The 22,904-nt window shown below is 36.4% G+C and overlaps 1 protein-coding gene across 3 annotated transcripts in view; it reads right to left on the bottom strand.

The window, feature by feature from the left end:
* The window catches only part of Usp34 (ubiquitin specific peptidase 34), a 266,917-nt gene that overhangs the window by 115,331 nt on the left and 128,682 nt on the right, over positions 1-22,904 (bottom strand). For all 3 annotated transcript variants that reach the window (XM_004636176.3, XM_023720837.1, XM_023720838.1), the window contains 10 exons: positions 22,285-22,384; positions 22,006-22,165; positions 17,880-18,006; positions 17,643-17,790; positions 13,793-13,893; positions 12,892-13,101; positions 9,712-9,837; positions 7,119-7,241; positions 6,907-6,990; positions 5,920-6,006 (listed from right to left, as the gene is read on the bottom strand). In XM_004636176.3, the coding sequence (XP_004636233.1) occupies positions 5,920-6,006; positions 6,907-6,990; positions 7,119-7,241; positions 9,712-9,837; positions 12,892-13,101; positions 13,793-13,893; positions 17,643-17,790; positions 17,880-18,006; positions 22,006-22,165; positions 22,285-22,384 (1,266 nt within the window). The remainder of the gene's footprint in view (positions 1-5,919; positions 6,007-6,906; positions 6,991-7,118; positions 7,242-9,711; positions 9,838-12,891; positions 13,102-13,792; positions 13,894-17,642; positions 17,791-17,879; positions 18,007-22,005; positions 22,166-22,284; positions 22,385-22,904) is intronic.

The raw sequence follows: 22,904 nt of genomic DNA, 5'->3' as shown, positions 1-22,904 counted from the left end.
CTCTCTCTCTCTCTCTCTCTCTCTCTCTCGCTCTCTCTCTCTCTAATGAATAAAAATTAAAAAAAAAAATTATTGAAACTGTCGTATTAAAAACAACAACAACAACAACAAAAATTCCAGAAACCACCCTATGATTGCATGAGGCTTTGGAGGGACAATGAGATAAAAACTAGGACACCAGTTTTTCCTCTTTTCAGTATACCCCCTGCCCAAATTAAAAACCATCATACCGGGCTGGTGAGATAGCTCAGCGGTCTGAATCACCTGCTTAGGGAAACTTAGGCAAGCCCATACACCGAGGTTCAATCCCTGCTGCACTAGCCCTGCCCCCAGGGCAGGCTGAGCTGGCCACACACACAAAAAAAGTCAGATTATATGGATATATGCACATGAATGTTATAGCAACCCAGTCTGTAACTGTTTAAATTTGGAAGAAGCCCAAATGTCCACTAACCAAGTAAAAGATAAAGATGTTTTAAAACAAGCAAGCAAACGATGGAATACGCAAACATAAAGAAGGACAAACATATCTAGGTAATTGATATAACCTGAAACCATACTTTTAAGTAAAATAAAAGACATACATTTAAATACATTGTTTCTGTTGTGAGAAACTGAAAGTATAGGTAAATTCCAAAATGTGTAACAGATACTGAGAAAAGAAAATGTTTAAATGACAGGGAACTGAAAGGAGGGAAGTGGAGAATAAAGAAAAGACAAAGAATTAAAAGAATTAAACAGAAGGAAAAAAAATGGTTCAACTGTTTTTTTTAGGGGAGGTTTAGTTTTTTGGTTTTTTTGCCAACGACTGAACCCAGGGCTTTCAGCTTGTTATGCATGCATTCTACTGCTGAGTCAAATCCCCAGTCCCTGAAGGAAAATAATGGAAACATATTTTTTTACAGAAAGGGGAATAACGGTTGAAGGAACCATCAGGAAAGGAGAAACAAGGAAGATATATCAGTACAACTTTCCTATGATGAACATTACAATACACATCTAAAGTGTACCAACAAATATGATACTATGTAAAGAAAAAAAAGTAACTTTAAAAGATAAGTACAGTGAACAAGGTGTGATATTCCCCATCTGTAATCCCAGGGTTTGGGAGGCTGTGGCAGGAGGATCACTGTGTCTTTGAGGCCAGCCTGTGGTCTTTAGTGGGTTCGTGACCAGCCTGAACTGCACAGTGAGATGCTATCTCAACTATACAAACAAATAAACAAACAAATAAATAAATATTAAAAGCACAGTGAGGGCTGGCAAGATAGCTCAGCGGACTAAGCACCTGCTTAGGTAAGTGCAGAGACTCTCACCACCACATGGCTGTGCAGGCCTTGCCCCCAGGCCCGCTGATCCAGCCACAGAGTCCTGGTGTGGTGTCCTGTGTGCCTGTAATCTCAGCCCTGGGAAGTTGAAAACAGGAAGTAGAAAGATTTGTTCTTCTCCACAGCCCCTCAAGCATTTACTGGTTTTTTTTTTTGGTTTTTTTTTTTTTTAAATGTATTTAGGGTCTACAGCGTACAGGGTCCACAGGCTTTCAGTACACAGACCAGAGCAGCAATGATTCTCCTGTTTTCAGCCTCCCAAGTGGTGGAATTATAGGTACGTGTCACCACACTCAGTCTCAATGGCCCTCTCAGTGTGCCCCACCTGGCACACCAGGGATCAAACCCCAGTGGCTGCGCTCTGCCTAGGAAAGCACTTTAGTCTGCTGAGCTATCTGTCTGGTCCTTGGCTGATTTCTTAAAAATACCCATTTTGTCTTGAGTGAAACAGAATCTTAGCAGTTTAAATTTACCTCTCTCTCTCTCTCTCTCTCTCTCTCTCTCTCTCTCTCTATTTGGTACAGGGTCTCACTATGCAGCTCAGACTCGTAATAGTCCTCCTGTTTTCAGCCTCCCCACCTGTGTAGTGAGACTATGCACACACACACACACACACACACACACACACACACAGCACAGCACAGTGAAACTATACAACTGACCATTCTAGATTAACATAAATACAGGTAACAAATGTTGAAAAATACCACTCCTGAATGTATGTTGAAAACTGGAAAACTTGGCCAGACCTGATAGAGTCCGTCTATAATCCCAGTACTAGAGAGGCTGAGTCAGGAAGACCATTTCAAGTTTGAGACCAGCCTGTGTTACAAAGAAAAATCAAGGCCAGCCTGAACTACACAGTGAGACTGTCTCAAAAAGACCATGAAAACTCCCATAAAACAAACAAAAAACTGGAGAACTTTCCTGTATACTAATGTTGACAATAGGGAAAAAGAGGAACAGCTCAAATGCCTTTAAATTGATAAATAAATAAAAACGTAGTGCGTTCATACGAAGGAAGAAATTTTCATCTCATGTCACTGTCAAAGATGAAGTCTGAAAACATGCTACAGGAAAAAAACCAGAAACCAAAGCCCAACATATTTTGTGTATTTATTTATATGAAATGTCCAGAACCAGTAAATCCAGAGTCAGAAAGTAGACTAAACAAGTGGTTGTGAGGCCCAATCATTTGCGATAATTGCTATGGGTATGATTTGGGGATTTGTTTTTTGTGTTATGGGCAGTGGAACTCAATGCCTCATAAGTCCTAGAAAAGCATTCTACCACTGACCTAACATGAGCCCCATGTGGTTTTTTTCCTGTATTCAGGACAGGGACTACAGGGTATTACTACACAAATCAGATTCGTAGTGATCCTCCTGTTTTCAGCCTACCAAGCACTGGGATTACAGGCATGTGCCACCATGCCCAGTCTCAATTGCCTGCAGGGCATGCTGGGTATCGAACCTGGTCCCTGTGCTCTGTGGTGGTTTCTTTTTTTTTTTTACATTTATTTATTGTGTGTGTGTGTGTGTGTGTGTGTGTGTGTGTGTGTGGCCAGCTCAGCCCACCAGGGGGCGCGGCTGGCTGGCATGTGGTGCTGGGGGATCGAACCGCGGTCCCTGTGCTTTTCCAAGCTTGTTCCAAATAGGTGCTTTAGACCACTGAGCCATCTCTCCAGCCCTCTGTGGTTTCTTTTTGAGTTGCTAAAAAAACTGTTCTACATCAGACAGTGAAAATGGATTTAAAACTTTAGGACTATACTAAGAAGCACATAATTGCACATATTAGAGGGCAAATTTTATTGCATTATCACCAAAAAAAAAAACTACTGCTGGGGATATAATTCAGTGGTATGTAGAAAATCTGCCTAGCATTTGTAAGCCTCTGTGTTTGATCCCCAGCACAGTGCAGGTGCACACTCACAGAGATACAAACATACACACAAAGTACTTTTAATATATATACCTCAAGGAAGCTCGTTTTAAAAGGGGGGGAAAAGTTGGTTAAGTAATAAGAATGATCCTGAATTTACAAGTACTCCATAATACTAAGAGAGATGGAAACAGAGGATATCATCTAACCAGAAATCAGTCTGTCCTTTAGAGATGCATTTCTTCTCTCACACCTCAGGTACTGTAAAGACTTCTATCTTGTGTCATACATAAAAGTGAACTAAGTTTTCTTTAGTTATACATAACAAAAATAGCCATAATCACAAAAAGGGGAAAAATCCTTTAGCATATGATTATATGAAAGCTTTATTCCTAAATAAACTTAGAGCACTAAAAGTCACACAACTATTCATTAATGATTTTTAGAGAAATGCTCCCACATTGCTAAAGAACTAAAAGATATCTCGTTTATTCTGATAATAACAGGACAACAAAAGATAACCACAGTAAAATACAGTAAAAAGAATCTGGCTGTGTGGTGTACTTGTAATCCTTGTACTCGGGCTGCTAAGACAGGAGGATCACCATGAATTTGAAGTCAGCCTAAACTATACAGGAAAAACCCTGTCTCCAAACAAGACAAAATACGAACCAGTTGTGGTAAGAATAAGCAAATGCATCTCTTGGAGCATACCAGAGATGTTAAAACTTTTAGAGCTTTCAGTGATAAACAACAGCCTGCTGTGGCAAGAGGGGCATGGGTTTGCTACCACTCAGATACAGCAATATTTTCACAACTGTCTTTTTTTTTTAGACAGTGTCTTTTTTTTTTTTTTTTTTTTTTTGCAGAACTGGGGATTGAACTCAGGCCCTTGCACTTGCCAGGCAAGCACTTATTCTACTGAGCCATCTTCCCAGCCCCTTTAGACAGTGTCTTGCTCTGTAATTCAGGCTGGCCTTGAACTCGTGACAGTCATCCTGCATCAGCCTTCCCAGTGCTAGGGTTACAAGCATGTGCCACCATAACTGACTTAAAAATGATTTGGCAGCAAATTGTTAATGCAGAATTTCTATATTCCAAGACAATTCTACAAATGAAGTACTAAAAAAATGAATACGAATAGAATGTTTGGTAATGCTGATTTTCTTTATATTCAATTCAATCCTAGACTGTGTGGTTCTATAGATCATTATGTAAAACTGTACCAGTGATTTGATTTTCCTAATACTATAACTCAAGGCCTTCTTCAAATTAATAGTGATAAAGTACTGTTTTTAAATTTCTCCATTTGTTTTAAGAATCCATATTTTGGTCAATTTTTTAAAATACCATAATATCACTTGGTTTCTTTGGCATAAATCTAGTATAGTATCTCCTACAGATATAAATATCTGGTATGTTCTTTATTCCAAGACAATATATTAAATGGGCTATTTGGAGTAGGGAAAAATAAAAGCTTCTTCTGTCCATATTATACACTGACCTGCATCACCAGAAATGACATATGTACACACACACACACACACACACACACAATTTCAAGAATTTACAATTGCTATGAAGTTTCAAAGGCTTACTCATGAGTTCTATATCTCACCGAAAGTCACTGACAATGGTCTAGAAAACTTTTGACTACTACTTCATATTGAAGAAATGGTCAAAACCAAATAGAAAAAAAATGCTTTCAGGCAATTTGAGATATAAATCAATTTTTTAGAAAAAGGTACATAACAGACCATATAAACACTAATTTGCAACTTAGTCAATATAAAGAACATGTTTATAAATCAGGTACAGTTCAAAGTTATTAAGTTTAACACTTAACATTATGAAGAAATCAAATGATAACATAGTGGTAAGGCTTCAGTGAAAAAGGAATCCTTATAAACTGTTGTCAGGAAAGAAAAGTAGTATAACCACTATGGAAATCATGGAAATATCTCAAAAACCTAAAACTATAAATTCCATTCAACTGGACTATTCCCCTTCAAGGTATTTACCTAAAAGAGCTAAAGACAATACATTACAGTGATACAGGCATATGTTTGTAGCTGAACAACTCATAAGAACTAAATCTTAGAAGCAACCTGCATGCCCATCAATAGATAAATCAATTATAAAATGTTGTATTTATATACAATGAAGTACTACTCAGTGATAAAAATGGATAAACTTCACTTATTTGTAGGAAAATGGATGATATTGAGGCAAAATGTTAACCAAAATAAATGAAACACACAAACTTAAATATCATGTGATTTCTCTAATATAAGAAATCCAAACTATTTAAAAAATTTAGCACTTAAGAATTTTTAACACAATAGGTTGGGTGGTTCATACTTACAAATCTCAACACTTAGGAGGCTAAAGCACAAGAGTTAGAGGCCAACTTGGGCTACAGAGTGAGACATTATCTCATACATACATACACATTTAATAAGAGCAGGAGATGTGGCTCAGTATTCCCTGGGTTAAATCCACAGTATTATAAATAAAAGCATTATTAATATAATTAATACAAAGAGCTATTGTTCAAGAATTAAAGTCTGTATTTTAAAAGATTTCTATTATATGCTAGACTTTCCTTTATTATAATGAAATATATAGCAAAAGCTACATTTGTTCATGGAAATGCAAGTGCTTTAAATGAGGGTAAGTATGGAAACTAAAACAGTAACTTTTCACTTACCACAGCCCATGACTCCTGTTCTTTAGGTTCTAGAATTCCGGAATTAAAAATTTCTAGTAACTGTTGAAGCCCTCCAGCAGCAACAAACTGTAAGCAATTTTGAGGGTAATGTTAAAGAAAAAGCAGCTAAATAATAAAGTAATCTTTTCTAAAAAATGCTTTTAGAAATCTATAAATACAACTTCATATGGTATCAGGCATTTAATTCTAAACATTGGGACCTCATAAAAGTATTTCAGATGGGGCTGGAGGAGATCAGTGTGTGAAAAATAAAAGCAACAAGGGATCACATAATCTTTATGTTACTATTATTTATAGTAAAATAAGATTGTAAAACTATGTTTTCAAAGCAAATAGGTCTAAACAATAAAGATTACAGAATCTAATTTTCTAAAACTGACTATATTATGCTTTGTGTCTACATTTCCCCCCAAAGCCTCTTGTGGGCATAGGATGTTCTCAGAGGCTAAATCTAGAGTGTACAACTGATCTGTATTGCAGTGCTTGGGCTTTAAGGGTGGGTAATTACTGGATCAGTATGGAATGGCAGTGGCCTAATCCTCGTAGCATGAACACAATATAAAGGACAGAAAGAGGTTTGTCTCTCTCTTCCTTGCTTGCTGGCTTCTGCTACCTTCCACCACCATGAATCACTGTGTACGCTACTCAGCTTTGAAGCCAGCCAAGTATGGAATGAAACCTCTACAAACTGTGGGCTAAATAAACCTTTCCCCCTTTAACTTTGCGTGTCAGGTATTTTGTCTCAGCAACGAAAAGAAAGTAACTCAGACTACTTTTTTTTTTTTTTTTGAGACAGGGTCTCACTATGTAGTTCAGGCTGGCCTCAAACTCATGTAGCTCTGCTGTCCCTGAACCCATGGCAATCATCCTGCCTCTGTTCCCAAATGCTGGGATTACAGGCATGTGCCACCATGCCTAGCCACAAATGATTTTTATCAATAAACTACAAAACACTTATGAGCAAACCTTGCAACTCCAGGAATTTTTACTATTTTCCACTTGATCCTCACTGGAATCATCTGAATCTGGATAAAGGTCACTGTAACTTCCCTATGAGAAAGGGACAAAAATAAAAATAAGAAAGACAGCAGAAGGATAAAAAACTCTACAATGAGAAAAATATACTCAGGAATTCTGCTCCAGAGAAAATATAAACTAAATAATGGAACCACAATTACCGTTGACTCTCTCCTTATTCTTCTGTTAGGCTTTCCCAGTGCTTCAATAATTTCCAGAGCATATAACAGTTTATGTGCACTCTTAATTTTGAGAAGTTCCTTCCAATTAAGTCCATCATTACTCTTAAATTAAAAAAAAAAAAGAAAGAAAAATTAGTTTCTTAAGGCAAATTTCTAACAGGGCCCCAGAAAGTAAAACTGCAGAAAACAAAACTCTGTAAAGCCACATATGGGCTGGAGAGATAGCTCAGCAGCATAATTCAATCTCAGGTACCAAAAACAAAACCAAAAAAAGCACACACAGATAGTGTTTAATTTAGGGGCCTGGGGATAGAGCTCAGCAGCTTAAGTGCCTGACTGGCAAGTACAAGGTCCTGAGTTCCATTCCTGCTACACTATGTGCGTGTGTGCATTAGATTTAGGAATATATTCAAATATAGGAAGAGCAGTTATATAATTGAAACAGCATGCTTAAAACACCAATTATTTGTTATATTTTATTAAAACAAAACCAATAAAGTATACAATCAGCAGTGCAGGAAAACATTAATTTGAATCACCGCTGTGTCCTTCTTTCAGTTATTTAATGTGCACTTTTTAAATGTTAATATTGGGGGGCTGGGGAGATGGCTCAGTGGAATAAGTGTTTCCCTGGCAAACTCAAGGGGTCTGAGTTCAATCCCCAGTTCTGCAAAAAAAAACACCCCCAAAAAAGAAATGTTGATATTGGAGCTACTCAAGAGTCATCATTCTCCATTTTGATTTCTCTTGGTTTTTTCAGGCAGTGTCACTATGTAGTTCAGGCTGGTCTCATCTTCTGGGCAGTGTACCTCAAGCCTCAGTCTTCAGAGTGCTGAGATGACAGGTGTACAACACCAAACCTGATCTAGTCTCCATTTTCTAAAGCCTATCTTTATCGTATTGAAATCATTTGACATACCAACACTATACATAATATTAAATAGTGTAACATTTAAGACATTTATTTTTTCATTCATTTCACAGGAATTCTTTTATTTATTTTTTTGGCAGAACTGGGGATTGAACTCAGACCCTTGCACTGAGCCATCTCCCCTGCCCCCATCATAGGAATTCTTTTGAAGAACTCCAATAAGATCCCTCCCCGCAACCCCCTCAATTACAGTCTTCAGCCTCAGCCTCCTAAATGCTGGGATTATAGATGTTCTAAACCACATCTGGCAAGAACTCTCTTATGGGGCTGGCCTGATAGCTCAGTGGACTAAAGTGCCTACTTAGGCAGAGTCCGACAGCCAGGGTTTGATCCCTGGCATGCCATGCTGGCCCTGCTCATGAGGCACACTGAGACAGCAGTGGAGACTGGGCATGGTGGTGCACGCCTGTAATCCCAGCACTTGGGAGGCTGAAAACAGGAGGATCACTATGAGTCCAATCTACACAGTCAGACCCTGTAGAGCCTGTCCTAAATACAGGGGGGAGAAAAAAAAAAAAAAAAAAAAAAAAAAAAAAAAAAAAAAAAGAACGAACTCTCTATAGTATAGCTTTTATAAGTAATCTTGAATGTTTAAGATATCTTTAGAAAGCTATCTGACCCAAAAAGTTAGGTAATGTCTCTAGGGTAAAATTACTAAAAACATACTAAATTTCTTTGTTCCATTTTTCCCTAATTCCATCAGTTGCTTTCTGTGAGCACCTAAAATAAGCACTGATCAGTTATCATTTTACCTTAATGGGTTTTCTTTTCTTTCTTGGGCAAGAACAGGTTTGAGACAAGGTCTCATTATGTAGTTCAGGCTGTCCTTCAACACACTAAGTACCCCAAACTCTCCTGGTTTAGTTTCTCAAGTACTAGGATTATATGTGAGTGCCAAAATGCCTGGCATAATGCATTACTTTGTGGGGGCATAAGCACCTACCTGGCAAGCACAAGGACCCAAGTTCAGTGCCCAGCCCGATATGCCGTGGGATACACAACTGCCCACAGAACTGGGCATGGTGGCACAAACCTTAATCTGAGCATTCAAGCGATGGAGGTAAGAGGATCACTGTGATTTCAAGACCAGCCTGGGGGCTGCAAAAGTGCACCCAAGACCAGCCTGAACTATACAGCCAAGTCCCTGTCTCAAAACAAAACTACTTTGTGTCATCAAAAAACAGTAATAGCTGGTCATGATGGTACACACCTACAATGCCAGTGCTTTGAAGGCCGATGCTGGAAGACTGCCCTAAGTTCAAAGTCAGCCTGAACTACAGCTGAGTTCAAAGACAGCCTCCAGTAGATGTGAAGACCCTGTTTCAAAAAAACCAAAAAACCTCCCCCACAAAAACATAAAAGAAATATTCAAAATGTACAGTAATAGGTTTAAAAACCTAGTAAAAAGGCAAATCTTTGTTTTTTAAAGAACATTTAGAAAAACCGCAATAAGTAGATGTAAAGTCAACCATGTACTACGAGCGGCCAAAAATGTACAGTGAAATGAACTGATACTAATTTTAAATGCAAAAATTACATTCAAATTTACTATGGGTATGAGTTACCAGGTGAACACCTATACTGTCTGTAGGAATGTAAACCAGCGACATCCTCCAGGGTAGCAAAAAGTTGCAGGCTCACCTGTTCATCTGAGATATTCTGGAATGCCATCAACATGTTAGGACATGTAGGAAGAAGCATCAACAGTTCCCAGACACGCCTAGACAGATTTTCTGCATGAAGATGGAGTTCTTCACATCTTAAGCGCTATACACATAAGAACAGTAGCTTTAGCAAGACAGATACCAAGAAAAATCAAACTGAAATTTTTATATAAAGATAATTAATTTGCTAATTTTCTAGCCTTTTTATAAAAGTGGGAAATAAGACACTTGTTACCTGAAAAGTAAAATGTATTAAAAATAAAGTTATGTTAAAAAGTGATTTTTTTTTTTACCCTTTTTTGATGGGATGGGTACTAAATTAGGTCCTTAATACTTACAGAGGTCCAACTGGGTTCTAATGGAAGTGAAAATGGAAATATATTTCAGCCCATGGAAATACAGAGGTACCTTGGTTCATCAATACCTTCATTTGCAAAGAATTTACTTGGCATTTGGGAAAACTTTGTTTTTGTCTGCCAGCTATGCAACGGATGACACAACAATGGTCATCTTTTGGAAATAAACATGACCATCTTTTCCAAAATCCTAGAACAAATTAAGTTTGTGAACCATGGTACTATTGTAAATTCTGAAACTAAGATCTACATAGTCTTGGCAGATCACTATTCCAGGTACAACATAGACTTAATGAATTAATTCCCTGACCTTCCCCTTGGGAATAGAGTATAGCCCTCCACTTCTTTTATTTTGTTATTATATCTCTTTTCAATCTCAGATGAACAGAGATTAAGAGAAAAAGCAAACTACTTTTATTAATCTATTTTTGCTATTATCATTTATTTAATCTTAGTTTAATAATGCTATCAAAAAATAAACTAAATGATGTTTCAGAAAGGTATAAGAAATAAGCACTTTATTTTCTTTGCAATTAAAATATCACCCAAAGAGATAATAAGCAGCAATGGCTAAAGTTACCACTCTGGCATTTCCCAGAGTATAACTTTACTACTTTAATAAAGCTATTTATGCTATCATAATGATTCAGTGATATAACATACTCTCAGATGGCAAAGGAATATTCTCTAGGTTTACATAGGGTAGGTTAATTATTTTGGTATGATATTTTATACTACAGCTAGTATAAAGTGATCCCTCAGTGTAGGACTGGTTCCAGAACATCCCCAATTCTGTATACCTCCTTTCATGGACACCAAGCTCTGTGGATACACAAGTCCCGCATATAAATGTTGCACAGAATCTATGTGCATCCTCACATGTATTCTAAATCATCTCAAGATTACTTACACTATCCAATTCAATATAAATGCTCTGTTAACACTAGAGCAGGGGGGAATGATGACCAGAAAAAAGTCTGTTATGTATTAATACAATTGCAGTTTGTTTTCTAAATATTTTCCTTTGGTTGACTGAGTTCACAAATGTAGAACCCCATGGATACCGAGGGCAGACTATTCAGTAGTCTGCAGGCAAAGGAATTTTAGAGCTAGAATTTCAAGGATTCACCTTGAAAAAGACCTCTGGTCTTTTACAACCCTGATGAAATTGAAACAACTGACATTAGTATTTCTAGTTGGTGAAGTGGCATAGAACTTATTCTTTCGTTAACACCCAATCCTTAAAAGAACATTCAAGACGTTTTGCAAAAATAGGACTTGAAGGGGAAAAAAAATATTCCAAGTTTGTATAACTAGATTCTGTTGTGACTGAAAGCCCTATTGAATAGGATATAACAGAAAAGGTCATTTATTTTTACTTTTTCGTAACTCTGGTCAGGACTGCACTAGTCTGTTCAATGACTTCATACCATTATCAACTACAGCACAGTGTATCTCACAAATAAATTTAAATAAAATATCCATTAAATCAACGAAATGTTTTCCCTCTGATTCACACTATACTCTGTCTAATATAGTAGCATACTGACTGATCTTCTACCCTGACATTGTTTCCCTGATGCATCCTCCAGTAACACCTAAATTTTGTTTCTGAAAGTTTAAGAACTCATACCTTTGCTTATGTCATGATGAAAGATTATGAAGATAATCTCCTTTTAAGCACCACTTTCTGAATTATTCTATGCTCCTGACTAATTTTTCATACATTCATTTTTTTTTTTTTGTCAGTCTATAATGTCTTTCTTTACTTCTAATATCCTTCTTTACTTCTATCAAGGCTTAGCTAGACCCAATTTTAAAAACTTCCTTTTGCAAAAGCCTGAAGATTTTTGTTCCTTCCCCCATGTTCCCTTAACATACTGCATAAAACAATAACAATTTCCTTCTGGAGAACCGAGGAATTCTCTTCCCTTTCTACTTTTTTAAATCAAGAAAACAGTACTGACATGAATTAAATGGTCAGTAAGTCTTTATGGCATGAAGTAAAACAAGTGAGGAAATGGTGGCTCATGAGCGTAAGTAAATTCATTTTTCTTTAACTTTACTATTTATTAGTGCATATTTGTCACAATTTTTCTACTTAAAAGGGAGATTTCTAGAGAATGTGTCATGAGAAAAAGCAAGGGGATTAGAGGACTCAATAGCATCTATCACTATATTAATTATCAAAGACACTATGGAAATACAGGGAAGAAGTCACTGAAGGTTCTTGGGGAAGAACAAACAAAGGGATAAAATAGTGGCTTAACAGGAAAAACCACTTGATGCATTACAGTTTTACCTGCCATTCAATTTCAAGATTATGATTTATTTGATATATAAACAAGGTCTTAGGCTAAGTCATTTAAAAGTTCATTGAATTAAAAATAACTCTTACATGATCTTATACGTAACCTTAAGTACTGTCTTTATACTAATAAGCCCACAAATGTATTTGTCTAGAGCAACCTCTTCTATGAGGTCTAAAGATAACTTGAAAAGTCAACAAACAGTTTACTGTCCTTTAAGAAATTGCCAAGAAAAACATTTTCCTCTCAACAAAAAGATGAAACAATTTGGGGCTGGTGAGATGGCTCAGTGGTCTAAAGCACCTACTTAAAACAAGCTTAGCAAAGCACAGGGACCGCGGTTCAATCCCCCAGCACCACAAGCCAGCCTGCCCCGCCCCCTGGTGGGCTGAGCTGGCCACACACACACACACATACACACACACACACACACACGAATTAAAAAAAAAAAAAAAGATGAAACAATTTATATAATTGAAACAATATAGTCACCTCACTATCATCTACTTCCACTTTTCCTGAGGGTGGTTTAAATGACGCAAGCATTTCTAATAAATCAAAAAGAGTAGTTAAATGAGGTTCTTGTAAAAGCAAAAGCATTGGAATATTGTCCTTCTGAGGGGGTGGGAGACAAGACGCAGGCAACTGAACACCTTCCCCTTTCCGTTCTCTCCTTGGTGCTCCCAAAGACACAAATACCATCTATAAAACAGGAGAAACAGGAAAAAAATTATACATATTTTTGGTTTAAAAATACAATAAACTCAGAGTATAAAATAATCACACAAACAATTTTAATACATTAAGAAACAGACCATGGGCCGGTCTGATAGCTCAGCAGACTAAAATGCCCACTTAGAGTGCAGCAGCAGATTTCAACCCCCCCACGCCCCTTCCCCCCATACTGTGCTGGCCCCGCCCCCGGGTACACTGAGAAGGTGATTGAGACGGTGCATGAGTGGTGGCGCATGACTGTAATCCCAACACTTGGCAGGCAGGAAACAGGAGGATCACTGTGAGTACAATCTACATAGTGAGACCCTGTACACACTATAGACTCTGTCCTAAATAAAGGAAAATAAATAAATAAAGGCCTTCACTGGGCATGGTGGTTTACATCTGTAATACCAGCACTTGGAAGGCTGAGGCAGAAAGATTTTTGTGACTTTAAAGCCAACTAGGCTACATAAGCAAGTTCAAGGCCTACCTGTATTATGTAGATCCAAACTCAAAAAAAAAATAAAAATAAAAAATAAAAAAAACAAAACCAAAAACCAGCAACAAAAGAATCCCCAAACATATGTACACAGACACACACACGCCCAAAATCCCCAAAACATCTACACCTTCATCTACTGACACTGAACAGCTAACCCATAATTTATATATTTACCTGCATATCCTTAAAACCAAGTTCATGAAGTGCTTTTTCATCATAATCTGTTGTTAATTCATGTCCAGATGATATCATCCTAACAGGTCCCATGAGGCCACCTTAAAAGTCACAGAAAGTAGAAGCAACATTTTGTTGTCAGAAATACATGTATACCAATGAAGTTCACTGTAACGTTAACCTTAAAAATTATCCTGAAAAAAGTATAGGCAGTACTAAGCAAGCTTCTCATATATTTTGCACTGGTATAAAGGTTAGCTTTATACATTAAAAATTACAAGATGGGCCGGGGAGAGAGCTCAGCCGCATAAGCACCTGCCTGGCAAGTGTAAGATGCCGAATTCAATCCCTGGTACCGCAAAAATAATTAAAATAAAATATAAAAATTACAGGACAGTTCTCTTTTATCACTAGTCTAAACTTAGTCTTTTTTTTTTTTTTATAATTTTTTTTTTAACATTTGTTTATTTATTGTGTGTGTGTGGCCAGCTCAGCCCACCTGGGGGCGGGGCTGGCTGGCTTGTGGTGCTGGGGGATCGAACCGTGGTCCCTGTGCTTTGCCAAGCTTGTTCCATGTAGGTGCTTTAGACCACTTAGCCATCTTGCCAGCCCCTAAACTTAGTCTTACTACTTTAATAATAGTAATAATATGAAACATGTTTTGAGTAAAAAACACTACAGGGACCCTTTGGGAACCTACATTTCTCCTACCACTACATGTAGAAGAATCAGATTCCTTAATGCTTTTGTTGCACAAGAAACTAGCATGTATTCACAATAATTGAGTTCTCTCTCCCCTATTATTATCTAACCCAGTCTCTGTGGAGTAAAAAATTAAAATCTTACACGGAGGAAAAAATCAGCTGAAAAACTTTCCAGATCTACTAGTTTTGGCAATGAATGTATTCAATAGAGGACTCTGTTTATACGAACTCAAAAATAGAGGGAATTTTTTTTAGAACTTAAACCTTTTGGGTGCCTACACCTTTAACTTCATTTCCCAACACTTTTCTTACCTCACTATGCTTCAGATATTATGACTCCATGTGCTTTCAGCAAAGTATATTCCCATCTTTAAACCTAGGAAGCTCTTCTCCAGGAATTCACAGAGCTTATACCATCATTTCCTTGAAGTATCTGATTCGACAGGGGGTTCTTCCTAACCACTCAATCTAAAAAGCCTCATTTTATGATTAATGATTCTCTCTACTTTGTCTTTTTTTTTACTTTGTCTTTTTTTAAAAAGCACTTACATATCAATCTATCAATCTATAACTCCTCAAAACAAACCAAAAATTCCTGAGTCCCACCAAGGGCAGATATTACAGATCAATGGATGAATTCCAAGTACCACATAAGGTAGACATTCAAATTAATTATTGTACAATGCATGAACTTTTAAAGTAACTGCTTAAAACACTAGCAAAATTAGGGTTGGAGATATAGCTCAGTGTCATAGTAATGGCCTGGCAAATGTGACAGCTTCAGTTTGATTCCTGATACACAAAACAAGGACCTGCCAGATAGCTCAGTGGATTAAAGTGCCTGCTTAAGCAGACGTGGGGGTGGCGATGGACTGCTGTGTCAGTCCCTCCCCTCGGGCATGCTGAGATGGGGAATGAGACAGTGTGGTGGCATGTGCCTGTAATCCCAGCGCTTGAGAGGCTGAAAACAGAAGGATCACTAACAGTCTAGTCTATGTAGTGAGATCCTGCAGACCCTAAATACATTTTTAAAAAGACCAAAAAAAACCAAAAAAAACCAAAAACCCCACAACCCACAGAATGAGTAAATACCTTAGAAAAGTTTCAGATTTCAGTTTTTTAGATTTAGATTTAAAAAATATTCACACAGGTTTCACCAATTGAGCACCCTAAACCAAAAACCCAAGAACTCAAATGTCCTAAAATCAGAAACCCTTTGAGCATCATGGGAACTCAACTCAGATTTCAGAACATTTTGGATTTTCATGACAGATGCACAATCTATATTCAAACTGTTATTTCAGACAAATTTAATAATAGCTCATTTTCTATATGCTATGAAAAAAGTTAAAAATCCACTAGCAATAAGGTAATGAAGGTATCAAACATTTTTGAGGCCCACATGAATCATTTCCTGATATTTTTTGAAAAAAGGAAGAGAGGCACATTATGAAGTGTGAGTATATTATTTTCATATGCTCAGAAAAAAGAAAAGTGCAATATAAGAGAGTTAGACACTGGGCATGGTGGCACATGCCTACAATCCCAGCACTCAGCAGGCTGAGACAGGAAGATTGTTTTGAGCTTTAGTTCAGGCTGGGCTACACAGTGAGATCCTATGTCAAGAATATATATATATATATATATATATATATATATATATATATATAACAATACATAGCGTCACAAAGTGTCACAAAAAAATTTTTATTAGATAAAATGCTAATTTTGGGCTGGCCAAACAGCTCAGCGGATTAAAGCGCCTGCAGGTGCAGGGGCCGGGGTTTCAATCCCTGGGCCTGCTGTTCCAGCCCCGCCCCCAGGGCACACTGAGATGGCAATTGAGACTGGGCATGGTGGCACCTGCCTGTAATCCCAGCTGTTGGGAGACTATAAACAGGAGGATCACTACAAGTCCGATCTAGTGGTGAGACCCTGAACACCCTGCAAACCCTTCTCTAAAATATAAATAAATACATAAATAAATAAGTTACATAATGGTAGCTTGAAGTTGTCATAATTCTCAAAATGCTTATCAAATTCTCAAGTGTTTTTTTGTTTCTTTTATGTGTTGGTGGGGACTGAACTCAGGCCCATGACCTTCATAATGAATCATATCCCCAACCCTTTTTCTTTTTGCCGTTTTTAACTTTTGAAAGGTCTCATTGGGGGGTGGTGAGATAGAGCACCTGTGTAGCCAAGCTTAGGCAGGGGCAAAGGACTATGGTTTGATTCCCAGCACCACATGCTGACCCAGCCCTAACCTCTGGGTGAGCTGAGCTGGCCAACAACAACAACAACAACAACAACAAAAAAGAAAAAAGAAAGAAAGAAAGAGAAAAAGAAAAAAGAAAGAAAGAAAAAGAAAGGTCTCATCAAATAGTTGTTAAAATTCTTTTTTTTTGGGGGGGGGTGGGTGGATACCAGGCAAGCACTTATTCCACTAAGTTATCTCCCTGGCCCTAAATAGTTGTTAAAATTGATTAGTTTGAACTCAAATTCGCAATGCTCCTCTTTCAGCCTCCAGAGCACTAGGATTATAGGTCACCATGCCCAGCTTCAAAAGTTTCTTGATGGTTATATAAAAGATCTAAACAGAACATTTTTTGAGAAAGTGTTTGCAAACAAAAGTAGCAATTTTTAAAGCCTGGAAATCAACAGCACCAAGAGGAAGGGAACATAATTGGGTATACTTTGATGTAAATGTTTAATGTTGGTTATAAAGTTTTGATATTTTGGTCCTCAGCAAAAATTCTTGTTGAACTCAATTCTCTATTAAGCAATGTTGGGAGGAAGGGCTTTTTCGAAAAGGCTTACTTAGGTCATAACTGTGCTTTCATGAATGGATTAATGCCTGCATAAAAGGATTTCACCAAGGAAATTTCTTTTTGGCCTTCCATATTCTGCACTGTAAGGGAGCAACATTCAAGAAGCCATGATGGAAGCAGAAAACAACCCTCACCAATACAAACATACTGATTTTGTACTTCCTAACATCCACAACAGTGAGAAATAAATTTCCCACTATACTTTCTTATTAAATTACCCAGTCTGAGGGATAAAATTATAGTAACACAAAGTAGGTTAAGATAGTTGCTATACAACCATGTCTTAAAAAAAATTTTTTTTTAAACTTTTTAACTTACCAGGAAATTCTCCCTTTCTGTTGCTTTGGCCAAACTCCTGAAGCTGAGCTTGCTGATTTATTTGTTCTTTCTGTAAATTTTCATACCAATGAGTTACTTCAGCCCTAAGATCTGCTACCTGGTCACTAGGGTACATTTCAATAGTCATCTGAAATATGAGATGCAACCAATTTTTAAAAACCAGATAATTGTACTGAGAAATGTTACCAATTTGGAAATCAAAATTCTCTTAACTACCTTGTCAGGAAGTCCAGCTGGCTGGCATACAACCCTTAGGGGCAAAGACTGTTTGTCACTCAGGGCTTTCAAATGACTACTAATACCAGTGCCTTCAATTTGCCACTGTCTCAGATGATACGCAAACCTAAAATAAGACAAAAACACATAAAGAAAGGATACCATTTTAAATCATTTTGATATTACAGAAGTTTTTATTATTTTATACACTGAAAAACTCCAATGAAGGTTCAAACACAGACCAATTTACTATGCAGAATTTAAGTTTAGATCCATGACACTAAACAAAACTTAAATGTATAAATATTCTCCATGATAAATTTCTAGGGGGGAAAAAATCCCATTAAGAACTATTATAAAAAAGATGATTCTGGAAACAAGTAGAAGAAAATCAAATAAAAACTAATGCAGTAAATGGAATAACCAGTTGTCATTCTTATATTCAGAAAAAGAAAAAGACATCAAGAAATATTTTTAAGAGATATTTACTCTAAAAAAAACTTTTCACATAACATATACTCTAAAAATTATGGGGTGGGGAGATACTCAGTAGAAAAAGTGCCTGCCTGGCAAGTGCCAAGTGCCAAGTCCTGAGTTGCATCCCCAGTACCAAAAAAAAAAAAAGAATAAAAATTATGTCAACCAGCCTAACAGAACTCAATATTTGATTTCACAACTGCTGAAATTTTAGTCAATTACAAAGACTCACAGTTCCATGGAAAGAGGTATCTTGCATGACACTCACTAAATAGTTGTCCATTTTCTAACTCTTTTTTGGTTGCTAAACACAGGATCCAGGTATCCGAATTTAGCTATAAAAAGATGATCAATTTCTAAAACTAACCATAGCTTTGGAATGGAAAGACAGAAAATAGAGGTGCAAATGGATTTCTTATTCCTAAGAAGTGACCCAGTCTTCATTCTATGACTGAGCAAAACACTAATTTTAAAACAAGCTTTGTAGGGTCGGGGAGATGGCTCAGTAGAATAAGCGCTTGCCTGCAAGCCCAAGTGTCTGAGTTCAATCCCCGGTTCCACCAAAAATAAATAATAAATAAAACAAGCTTTATGTTGTATACTTCAAGACCAGGAGTTTTCAAACTAAGCACTACTGGCATTTTGAACCCAAGAAATTTTCTCATCAAGAGATGGGGGCGGGGGGGGGGTGTATCAGGCCACAGATATAGCTCAGCAGTCTAAGTGTGTGCCTGGCCAAGCGCAAGAACTGGGTTCGACCCCATTCTGTGCCAGGCCCGCTGCCAAGCTGCAGAGTGAGACCCTGAACCAAAAAGGGAAGGTATCTCATGCACGGTAGGATGTCTAGTAGCATCTCTGGTTTCTATCCAACAGATAACAGTAGAACTCCCTCCCTAAAGATGAGATAACCAAGTGATTCCAGCTATTACCTACTGTTCTCAAGGAAGCAAAATCACTTCTTGCTGAGAATCACTGTTTAAGATTATAACAATCTCTTTTCCTAAAAAGGAAAACCCTTTAAGGAATACACAAATAAAATAATTATTTTACAATTTTAAGTCTATAAGTGCTAGGCAATTTAAAATTAGTAGTAGCAAACAAAGCATATACCTGATAATGAACAATGAGTCAAAACATTTAGATTTGCTTTTTAGTTCACTATTTATTATTGAATTTTACTTATTTCATAGTTTACTAGTTACTCATAAATGAATGTATAAATTTAATACCAACATTAACTTTTATCATAAAACATGAATACAAAAATGTACATAAAAACTTCCATAAGAAATTTGTTTCGTTAGGGCTGGGGAGATGGCTCAGTGGAATATGCGCTTCCCTGGCAAGCGCAAGGGCCTGAGTTCAATCCCCGGTTCCGCAAAAAAAAAAAAAAAAAAAATCATGTAACTCGGCAGTGTCCCAAATTTTCTGATCAAGGAGATTATGGGGCCAAAGAGGAAAGTGATCGATGATGTACAGTGTGCCTAAGGAGAGTCACATGGAGAGAAAACATTCTCTCTGGATTTCACAGAGAGCACATTGGCCAAGCAATGGCCATGACTCATCCACATGGCTGACACTGACAAACAATCTGAGGCACAGGATCTCAGGATAAATCCTGAGGGGATTTCACTGACCTTATCAGACCCAAAAGCTACAACTCTTGTTGCATAGGTCCTGCTTTACCTTGGTCTTAATCATTCAGGAGAAAACTATAAAAATGAAATATAAGAAGTAAAACCATGCTGTGATGTTGAGCTGTAGGGGACTCAGGTCAACAATTTCTGACATTGCCAGTCAAGCGGAAGACCCAATACTATTATGGACTACTGAACTCTTTTAAATTATTTTGCCATTAACACACCTATAGTATTCAAATAACGGAACTTAACAAAAAAAAGGGTATACAGATGAATACCCATTTCGTATCTGTGTATTCAAAGTGGTATTAGGATAGATACATAGTTACATTCTCTTAATGAATAGAATGATTTGTTCTAATGCTGTTTCTAGATAGGATATCATGTCCTCATCTTGTACAGCAATTAACCACTGGGAGGAATGTATGCAATGTGTTAATTTTTGAAACTGTCTCATTGCTGTTTATCAATAAAATTATGGGAAAAAAATAAACAAACAAAAATGTTTTCCTTGCTTATAAAAAAAACCTTGTTTCGTTAGAACAAAACTCGTAGATTTGAGGAGGGATTTACGGGCTAAACTCATTAAATTTATTTATTTGTTATTTTTGGTACTGCAAATTGAACTCAGGAACTTGAACATGTCAGACAGACCCTTTGCCTGAGCTATATGCCTGGCCTCATTAAATTTATAAAACGTATTGCTGAACCCTCAGAAAATACGCTTGTAAATATTTTAAAAATAAGTAGCCATTATAATGTTAGGTACTAGTAACACCACAAATTCTAGGTATTTAAAAGACTTCTTTTTCTTCACAATAGAGAAAAATTTTTGTAGAACTGATACTGTATCATTAACAGTAACTATCTCCCATGGGAAAACAGCAATTATGGGAAGTATTTATTGTCTATATAATATTGTGGTACACTACTGGAGGTTTATAATGAACATTTAATGATGTGTGTTGGGTTGAGGGCAAGGTACGAGGAATTGAACTTGGGATCTTGTACTTGCCAGAAAGCACTGTTCAATGAGCTATATCCCCAGCCCTAATGATTACTTGAATAGAATAGCTACATTTGTTTATTTTTTTAAAGTGGCAAATGTTATAACGCACCATGAAGTTTCAGTGGGAAAACTCAGTTCTTATACACATTCTTTAAAAATGTAAGAAATTGTTTCAGTAGTTTGTACCAAGTACAAACATGAAGAATTTCACAATTTTCAAATGTTTCAAATCATAAAGCCATGTTATTTATAAGGAATGTGTATTTTTCTTATTCTATATTCCTTTATATTTAAAATAAATGTCAATAATGTCAAAATGTATGATTTTCATTATCAAACTAAGATCTGAAGTTGAAATTGAAAAATTTTCAACACAGTTCTTAGTACTTCTACATTACTCATAACTCATGTTTTTAACAAATAAAATTTTTTAATTAAAACTATCTACTCACCTTCCATTTCAGTTGATTTATTCATAAATGTTAATTTGCTTTATTTCTGTATTACACAGGTTATGTCTAAATTAATTATATAGATATTCATTAACAGAATTTTTTTGGTCATGTTTCCATGGTAAATGGAAATTCAAAATTAAAATACTGTCTCCTAGTCCAGGAAGAAAAAAAAACAGCAAATGAAACAAATGACTCAACTTGATTCAACTTTGAAAGTATCTGATGTTCTTGGTAAGAGGTTTTTTGTAGTGATGTTTTTGATTTTTAGGTCATAATTAAAAATAATTCTTTGAGATGGAATTCTATCCAGAGTCTTACTCATGCACATTTGTTCAGAGAAATAATATTTATCAGGAAACAATACAGCCTGTTCCATGGTGAAATAGAATATTCTGAATAAAAATTACTTCTATTACTAGCCCTGTAGTTTTGGTAAATTTATGCTTTCTACCTGTACTCAACAAAAACTTTAATCTTAAGAATACATTTGGACATGGCTGCAATAAAAAGATTGCAATTCATCCCAACTGTGTTTAAAAACTTACCTTCTTCTAAATGCCTCTAGATGTGTCTTCAGCATAAGCAGTCCTCTTTCGATAACCATGAGACTTGAGTGTGATTCCTGTTCAAGACTGCTAGAAGCTATCATAAGACTTTCCATGCACTTACTAATAAATTCTTGCTCCTTCTCCAAACCCGTTTTACCTGAAAACCATGTTTACAAATGCATTTTAATGTTACATTATTTAGCACTTATTAATGAAAATACAATGAACTGCAGTTTAAACAATCACTTATGAAATAACACTTTGAAAATTACTTACCATTAATATAATATGAGTTAATATACTGTATAGCTGCGCGACTCACATCACCAGATTGTGCTCTTAAAGCAATCCCCCAAAATTGGTCCATACCACACAGCTAAGGAAGAAAAATATGATGACATCTCTAAAATTTGTTGGCTAAATGATGTAAGTGATCAGATTAGTAGTCTTAAAATAAAATAGCGAAGAGTTTCAATATTTTATTATGCATTAAAAAGGAAACTTTTATTGTTCAGTTATTAAATAGTGCGTAATAAAAGGCCTTAGAAATTTCTAAGTTAACAAGCAATTTTTAAAAGCAACTGCACTGGTTCTAAAATATAAAGTAGCTGACAATATGTCATGTTTAATACCTAAGTTGGCTAAACAGTAAAGACAACTGCAACACACAATATAAAGGAACAAAAATCAACATATAAAATAGAAGAATGTTTCAATGATTTCATGTAAGTCACACTAATAAAGTTTTGTGTATTTACACAAAGGATATGCTTCCAAAACTCTTACTCAAATTTATACTTTAACTGTAAAATAGCAAAAAGAATGTTTTCATTAAAAACCATAGAAACAGGGGCTGGTGAGATGGCTCAGTGGTCTAAGGCACCTACTTAGAACAA

This window comes from Octodon degus, unplaced genomic scaffold (genome assembly GCF_000260255.1).
Source record: "Octodon degus isolate 3935 unplaced genomic scaffold, OctDeg1.0 scaffold00078, whole genome shotgun sequence".
NCBI lineage: Eukaryota > Metazoa > Chordata > Mammalia > Rodentia > Octodontidae > Octodon > Octodon degus.
Note: the sequence above shows the minus strand (reverse complement) of the source record. Positions and strands in the feature narration are given on the sequence as shown.